The sequence below is a fragment of the Prunus dulcis genome, chromosome 1 (assembly GCF_902201215.1).
Source record: "Prunus dulcis chromosome 1, ALMONDv2, whole genome shotgun sequence".
Lineage (NCBI taxonomy): Eukaryota > Viridiplantae > Streptophyta > Magnoliopsida > Rosales > Rosaceae > Prunus > Prunus dulcis.
The window spans coordinates 39,347,733-39,356,552 of NC_047650.1; the positions used below are offsets into that span (position 1 = coordinate 39,347,733).

Here is an 8,820-nt window from a genome sequence, read left to right on the forward strand (position 1 = left end):
CGTATTTACCCTAAAATTTAGTTATGTTTAACAGGAAATTAGACGGTTAGATCAAATAGAGGATTAAAATAGAGTTTATATACCATTTAGACTAATAATTTAATTGAGGGACTAAAATGTAAATCGTGTACAAATTCAAGAACTATTTGAATAATTTAACCTTTTTCTTATGGATGCTTTTGCATATTTTAGTCTTTTTGTAGAGAGGAGGTTGATGGGTTACCTCTGTCACGTCTTTGCCAAATGCGTCAAAGTTAACATTGATGTTGATTGTGTTCTCATCTATTAGTTTGTTTGTGGATGAGCTCAGGCTGCTAAGATTTGTCTTCTTTGGCCGGCAATGTTTTATAAATGCTCTGGCCAAGCTATTGCAATGACCTTTATTTTAAAGGGTCATTATTATACTGATTCCTTGGTTACTGTTCGAAAACTAAGCTTAATAATCAATTAAATGGCATCCATGTGGCTTGCATTTTGCACAACATCGCAAAAAATAAAATAGTTACCAAAATGTAACTCAGGTCGGGCGAGATTATCACAGTTATTGTGGCCTTCTTTCTTTTCCCCTGCTTGGCACCCAGGACCGAAATCTGAGGGTTTCTTTCCACAGTAGTTGTGGCTCTCTTTCTTTTCCACAGTTGTTGGGAAAAAATGGGTTAGATGGGAATGGCATGACAATTTTATGTTAATCTATTATGTTTTTTCTTCTGCTGCTTGAAATTAAGAAAGATCACAGTGTGTGCAAGTAGCAATAAGAATAAAATATGCTGTTATTGTTGTTCCTCTGTTTGATCATCTGGGTTAGGAGTTGACCACTTATTTACACGCTGGCTGGCCTCTTGAGCCTGCACAAATTGGTCAACCAATATTTTATCATAAAATGTTAGCTTCAGCTTCCCTTAATTCTTCTTTTATTTCTTGTGGTTGAAAGAAATAAGTGGACTTTTTTTTTTTTTGGTGAAAAGAAATGAATGGACTTTTATGTTCGAATCATACCTCCTTTTCCCAATCACGTCGTGTTGTCACGATGGCCAACAGCACTGTTTGGACAGCAGTTCCACCAAGGATCATCCCACCCCATATACCCTGTTTTTATAAAAGAAAATTCCACAAGCATACTGAGATAATGTAGTAAATTAGTGCTTGAAAGAGCTCATTACAAGTGTATATATTATATGAATCAGAGCACCCAAAATTAGGAGCCAAACATACCATAACACCTAAGTTGGCGACCCATCCCATTACAAATCCAAGTGGGAGCCCAATAATGTAGTAGCAGAAGAGATTTATATATGCCACCCATGCTTGCCATCCTGAGCCCACAGCCACTCCTGTAAAATTAAACACCATCTTTTAATACCAAGGAAAAAACCCTAACATTTAGGCATCGCAATATTCAAGTTAAGCACTGAACCATCGTTAACCGTTGATTTAGGTGAAACCTATAGTTAGATCCGCATATATATACAACAAATAATCATCTATGTACATATAAGCGATTATCGTATTTTTTGGTAAGTAAAGATCGTATACCTACGAAAGTTTACGAATAGTTAAAAGTTAACCTGATAAGACGGGTTGAACACCGTTAAGTAGAATTGTGACGGCCAAGAGGTAAGACATTTCACTAACTGATTGGAGGACATCAGTGCTGGAAGTGAATATGTACCCAAACTGATCACGGAATATAATAATAAGTATGCAGAAGAATAGGGCAATTAAGGTGGATTCCGCAGCAGAAACTTTCGCTGCAAATTTTGCTGCCTGACCATTTCCAGCTCCCAGCTCATTTGCTACCCTTACTCTGTGAGTTCAAGACAAAAAAGAATGAACATTATAATTATATTTAACCATAAGCAAAATAAGAAAATAGATGTCTCTTTTTCTAGCAAAGTTTTAAGTTTTTTTTTTTCCTTCAATTGTTTATTAAAAAAAGTGGCGAGAGGTCAAAAATAGTTACCCTGTTCCAGCAAAGAAGGCTAGATGAATCATGAGCTCCCACCCATTTATAGTCATGCTGCAAAATTCAATGCAAACAATACGAAAAGAGAAGGTAAAAATTTACATTTATAATATGGTGAAATTGTAATTTCACCAAATTAGAAGAGACTGTAAGAAAAATAAAATAAAATAAAATAAAAGTACTCATATACCAAATTGATAAGGCATCCACAGCAAGAGTCGCGTTCTGTAAGTATCCAGTCATTAATATCAAGATTCTATAGTACCAGAACTCCAAACTGCATAAATCATTAACGGCAATGCTTGAGATTAAGTGTGATTCTTTTTAAAAGCAAGAGGTGCTTAGTAAGAATGGATATTATTACTATGTTTTTAAACAAGCAATATTCAGGGAGTGGAGAATCGAACTTAGGATTTCAGATGCAGAGATAAATAATCTTAATCACTTAAGCTACAAGCCCCATACAAAAATGACTATTCTCTTTTAAGTTACAAGAAAACAAAGAAAGAAATAAAAAAGAGAGAGATGTAATACCAGAGCATGACACCAGAAGCTGTAGAAAGTTTGACAAATTCCCAAAGCCCATAAAAGGCTTCCATGGAGAAACCAGTCCAGCTCAGTGGACACCAACCACATGTAACATAGCCAAGCAGCCCAAAGCACAAAACCCACCATGAGATATCCAAAGCAACAGCAGCACCCACAACCCCAAAGTCCAAAACATACACAAAAAGCCAACTTATTAACGCATGAAACACCAAAACCACCAAGGAAACCCACAAAGTCACAAAGTTCTTCAGCTGGCTCTGCAAGAACCTCTGCAGTGGGAACAAAAACGCGTAGCTGAAGTGCAAGGGCAGAAGCCACAAAGACACCACCCCAGTTTGCTCCGCCACGTCATCGGCCTGCCCTAACAGTTTCAGGATCGGAGAGGCGAAAATGTATATAGGTAACAGCAGAATGCAGCAGAAAAACAACACAATCCATGACCTTTGTAGGTATATCCCCAACATGCGGTGCCTCTTTGCCCCAAAAGCCTGCCCACATAGTGTCTCTAGCGCACTTGCCATGCCCAGCTAATTAATTGTCACCAAAAAAAAAATATATATATATATATATATATATATATATATAAAAGTTAAGAGACAAAGAAATAAAGATTGGATATGCTATTCCGGCTTCCAACATGTTATTTTGCACAATCTAAAAGTCCGAATAACATATCGCGCATAAAATTTATTACACGAACACCCTTTGAGATTTAGCATGGTTGATTATTACCAAGAGACCGAAAGTGAAGCCGAGGACGACATTGTTTGCAATGGAAATGGAAGCGAGTTCAACGACACCAAGGTGTCCGGCAAAGGCTTGTGTAATAACACCCATGGAGTAGCCAGCCAAACGGCTGACGATGGCGGGACCCACAACTCGCCATAGTTTCTTGGACTCTATCCAAACTCTGGATGGAAGGTGTTTGGCGTGAGATGGTTCTGCTACCAGAGATTGGTTAAGATCCACTAATGCTTCTTCCCTGTCAATGCTTCCCATCGTAGAAATAGTTTAGTAAGACTAAGAGTGATAAAAACCAAAAATAGAAAATAAGAACTTGACCAGACAGAGATATAGTGGAGAAAAGGTAAATTTGACGTTGAGGAGTTGTTGCAAAATGTTTGCTGTGGAAAATTAGGTGAATTTTAGCACTCCAGCCATCTTCCCCTTGCCTTTGTTTATTTAATTATCTGGTAAAATGGGGCCTTCCCGAAACCAAAAACTAAACAAAAAGCAAAGCAATGCAAGTAGACAACTTCAAATAAAAAAATTGGACTGTCTGCCATTATGCAATATTATGCAAAATTGGGTGAAGTTTCTTGGATAAAGAGTTGTTGAGATTCGGAGAGTTGTTGATATTTTTAAATTTAAAGAAAATAAGTAAATCTGAAGATGGGAGCAACTAGAAACTTAAATAAAATTAAAGAATTACAAGGAAGGTGTTCAAAATTACCATTTTAGCCCAAGAGGTGGATCAGATAGGCAAACCTCATCATCATAAATCTTTTTTCACAAACTTGCCATTAATTTTGATGTTTTGGATTTGAGACGCCTTTTTCACCCACTCCGTTTCACATCTCGTCTCGAACCATTGTGCAAGATTCGAACAATCCGAGATGCTCAATTCCCACAGCGGGGTCTTCCATAGGAAGTTCGGCAGTGCTTTCAGCCTCTATCGCAGTCCCTTAATTTTAACTTCAAAAAAGATGGCATTATTGTAATTTTAGAATCCTCCTCTTTTACTCCTTCCTATTCTTCCCACTGTTTCATGTATTCAAGTTGCCTGTTATTCCCAAAAATTCAACTCCCACCTTTTTCACACTCTGTGCATCCAACGTATCTGTAAATATTCAAGGGACGGGAGTTTCCCCACAAAATGGAACCTCTCATCATCCAACTGGGACATAGGGAGGTACTGTGGTACCCAAAGATATTCAACGACTCCAGATTTGTATGCACTTGAAAGCCATTCATTATTTCTTCATCCTTTAAATCCGCCTCAGCTCTCTCGAGGATCTAAAACAAAGTTTTCCCCAAAACGTAGAGTCAAATCAAGGAGCTTCTTCTTGTTCACCAATTCTGCATTTTTAGCCTCACTCCCATCCTGAAGCTGCTCCAACTTTCCCAAATCCCCTAACTTGAAAAGTCCTTCATCATCCTCGCCACCGTCTTGAACATACAAGAAATCTAAGATTTGTAGATTTCTTAATCTTCCAATCTCTTTTGGTACCTTGAGATTAGTGCACCCCGAAATATAAAGATGCTTTAAGTTAACCAACTTTCTTAAGCTCACCGGTAGTTCTCTGAGTTTAAAGCACTCAATGAGACGCAATGTTTCCAGATTGAATAATTTACCCACAGAATTGGGTAATTCTTTCAATTCCCAATTTTGACTTAAATCGAGATACTGCAAATGTACTAGTCCACCAATACTTTCGGGAACTTCTTTGATTGAGTTTTTATTCAACTTTAATGTTCTAATGCTTTTCAATTTTGAAAATGAGTCCGAGGGTAATGGAGGAAGTTTCTTAGTAGAAATTATTAGAGTCCGTAATCCTTTGCAATTGTAGATTGAAACAGGAAATGAATCATTGTGTGTTGACATTAGGTTCAAATGACGAACCTTATTATGGACTAGCATGTTTTTCTCTTTGCAGCTTTCTGCCACCTCCATAATAAAACATTCATTTTTTGTGAGAAACTGTACAAACTCATGCACAATATCATGCATTTTGCATGTTTCAATTTTATCATTCACTTTGCCTTTACCAGAATCTTGGAAAAAAGAACGCATCACTAAGTTATCAAAGTACTATTGGCCTATCATTCTTTCTTTTTCTCTATCTCCTTTCATATTAAGATATTCTTGTGACGTCCAACACTCAATCAATTCATTTCTTTCAAACTCATAATCTTTTGGGAAAACAGCACAAAATAAAAGACACCGGCGTCTGACAGCTGGAGTGGAATCATAATAGCTAAGTAATAGTGATTGAAAAACCTGTTGTTCAACCTCTACTAATTCCCACATCTTACTCTCCAAAACAGCTACCCATTCGTTTCTTGTCTTCTTATATCGCATGAGACTAGCTAAAGTCTTTGCAGCTAGAGGCAAGCCATCAACCTTTTCTGCAATCTTGTTCTTAATATCTTTATCAAACAACTTGGACTCATCTTTTTCTTTGTCAAAGAATGCAATCCTACGGAATAATTCCAAACAATCTTGGTCGCGCAACTTATTCAAATTGATCATGTGATCATTGGTTTCTCCCATCATATTAACAACATTGTTTTTCCGTGTGGTCACTAATATTCTACTGTTTTATCACCATTTTTCAAAGCTGCCTTTAATTGTTTCCAGTAAGACGAGGAGAAACTTTTTACCACCAATATTTTCAGATATACAATTCAACAAATTTTGAAACACATTTGAGTTCTTTCGATCATATTCTTTTTTCAGAACTTCAATGATGGCTTGGGCAATCTTAATCTCTTCAAATGGGTCTGACACACAAACCCATATTCTCTCGTGGAAATGAGTTGTTACATTTTGGTCATTGTACACAGATTGGGCAAAAGCAGTCTTGCCCAACCCTCCCATCCCTACAATCGGGCACTCTCACTTTTCAAAATCTTAATTATATCTCTTTTTTCCTCTTCACGACCAATTATGGTAGACACGTCGACAAAGGAAGTGGTTTTGGATCGTTCAACTTGTTCGATGCCTCTTACTGTGCTTTGAAAGTTATAATTGTTTCTTAAAATGGCTATCCAAGTTAGCCTTTCATTGATTTCTTTTATCCTCTTAGCAATGTCATGACGCATAATTATGCCATCACCAATTTGACCAAAACAGATAAGAATATTTCTGAGGAAGGAGGGAATGGAGAACCGTGTGATGCTTGAGAATGGCGGTGTTCCAGTCATCCAACACGTCGTTTATCTGGTACGTCTTTCAGATTGTACAGCCAATTCTTGACGTTGGCCTCTTTCACTTGCCTCTCCTCTGCATCCTGGAGCAGACTTTGAACTGCCTGGAGATGGAGGATTAGATTTTGGACTTCTTGGTCGACACCGACGACCAGGTTCACCTCTTCTTCTATTTGCTTCAGGGTGATGGAAGCCAGCTGTTGTAGCACTACGGAAACCAATGCTTCAGCCATTGTTGTTGCTTGTTGGCTTGGCGTTAGAATTTACTGAATAACAGGTTTTGAAAAACAAAAGTGAAAATGAAGGGCAGATGAACAACTGGGAAATATGATTAAAGCAGAGAGCAGAGATCTTGAAAGCTAATGGCAAAGACTCACCACCACCGGCTTTTATAACAAGTTTTTTTGACCGTTGTAGTAAAAAATTTCTAAACGTTGCCGACAACAATCCACATTACTTTTTTGAGTGTTTTCCTAACGTCGCATTCATATATCCTTGTCCTCAATAATGCAATGAACATGAGCTCAAGTGACTGCATTATTGAGTACTCTTGGGGATGTTAAATGAGATTATATAGTCCAATGGGAAAAAAAACGTTGGACTCGCTTGTTTAATATAGCGAGCCGAAAACTGGGTTCGCAAAATAGCGAGGATGCTATTTTGAACACACAGTCCGGCTGAATACCACCTCTACCATCAAACACACGAGCACGAAACATCAAACATACCACCATCACCACGATGCCACAACCATCAGACCACCACCATCAAACACATAACCAGCCACCACATACCCAATCGAACCATCACCATCACCCAATTAGTCAATCAAACCATCATAACCAGCCACCACATACCCAGTTAAACCACCAGCACTACCCAATCGAACCACCACAACCATTAATTAGTGGAACTAGAGAGAGAGAGAGAGAGAGAGAGAGAGGGTGAGTTGATGGTTGAATCTGTAGTGGCATGAAGAGAGAGTCAGAAGGAGGGAAGGAAGAAGAAAAGATAAAGGAAAGAATATGAAGAATGAAACAAAGAAAAACAGAAATGGCCTGGGAATGGAAAGAAGAAGAGAGGATGAAGGAAGGAAAAAAAAAAAAGGGGCTTGGGAAGAAAAGACAGAGGAGAGAAGATGAAGGAAGAAATGGGGGAAAAAAGGGGCAGAGAAGAAAAGAAATAAGAAAAGACAAAGAAGAAAAGAAATCAGAAAAGATAAAGAAGAAAAAACAAAGGAGAGAAGAGTATGGATGAAGAAAAATAAAAAGAAATGTGACAGTTTCAGCCTTTCAAAAATATTAGAATTTTATTTATTTTTAGGCTAAAATTCTTAATTAAAATTTAAAATTTTAAAAAATTATTATTTTTAGTCCAACACAACACCAAACATAAGTCTTCACTATTTTCACAATCCAGTTTTTTAGTCCAACGCAACACCAAACGTAGGTCAGTACTTAATCCAGCTTAATCCAATCCGAGCTAATCCAAGACAGTCCTAGGATTTAGTCCGGTCCATAACAGTCCGCCGTACCAAACGACCCCTTGTTATTTTAAAAAAAGAAAACTGAAAACTAAACACAAGATGTTTGGTAACTGATTTTAATTTTCAGTTTTCAATTTTATCTGAAACTTGGAAATGGAAGTTTTTGGAGTCCAATTTTGAATTTGGGATCATATTCAAAATTGAGCGAACGGGTCCAAGTCGGGAGGTCCCAAATACCAAATTTTGATAACTGGAGTGCATTTCATGTGTCGTGATGTAAAATTAATGAATGAATGAGCACCCAAAAAAAAAAATAAAAAAATCCAAAAACTGAAAATACTTTCAAGTTGTCTTCAAAAATAAGGGTGATTTTGAAAACTAGATTTCATTTTTCTGAAAACTGAAAACAAAATCTGTTACCAAACATGCTTTCAGTTTTCAGTTTTCAAAAAAGTAAAAATGAAAAATGAAAAGTGAGAATGAAATGGTTATCAAATAACCCCTAAGGCTTTTAAAAAACAAAGGGAAATGAAGTGCAAATGAACAAGTGGGAAATATAATTAAAGCAGAGAGCATAGATGTTGAAAGCTAGTGGCAAAGACTAAAAAGAATGGTCGATGAAGTCAAGTCTCGCCACCACCAGCTTTTATAACAAGTTTTTTAGACCCTTCTGTATTAAAGTTTTCCTAAACGTTGCCGATAACAGTCGTGCAGGTTTTGCTTTAACCCAGTGCACATTACTTTTTGACAAAAAAACCAGTGCTTTCCTAACTTCACGTAGCTTTTTTGGCCTTTTGTTTTGCTTTAATAAAGTGACTGCATTATTGATGCAAATCTTTTCTTCGCGTATCATTTATCTCCCTATTCATAATGGAATGCTATATGCTTTTCT

The 8,820-nt window shown here is 37.2% G+C and overlaps 1 protein-coding gene across 1 annotated transcript; it reads right to left on the reverse strand.

Moving 5' to 3' along the window:
• Positions 1 to 416: 416 nt before the first annotated feature.
• Positions 417 to 3,511, reverse strand: LOC117619838 (protein DETOXIFICATION 27-like). Its single transcript, XM_034349886.1, has 8 exons — positions 3,245 to 3,511; positions 2,498 to 3,039; positions 2,154 to 2,240; positions 1,961 to 2,017; positions 1,566 to 1,804; positions 1,213 to 1,331; positions 997 to 1,086; positions 417 to 845 (listed from the first exon to the last, which is right to left on the reverse strand). Exons 1-8 carry the CDS (start codon positions 3,509 to 3,511, stop codon positions 771 to 773), a joined length of 1,476 nt encoding a protein of 491 aa, XP_034205777.1. The 3' UTR covers positions 417 to 770.
• Between the last annotated feature and the right edge of the window lie 5,309 nt (positions 3,512 to 8,820).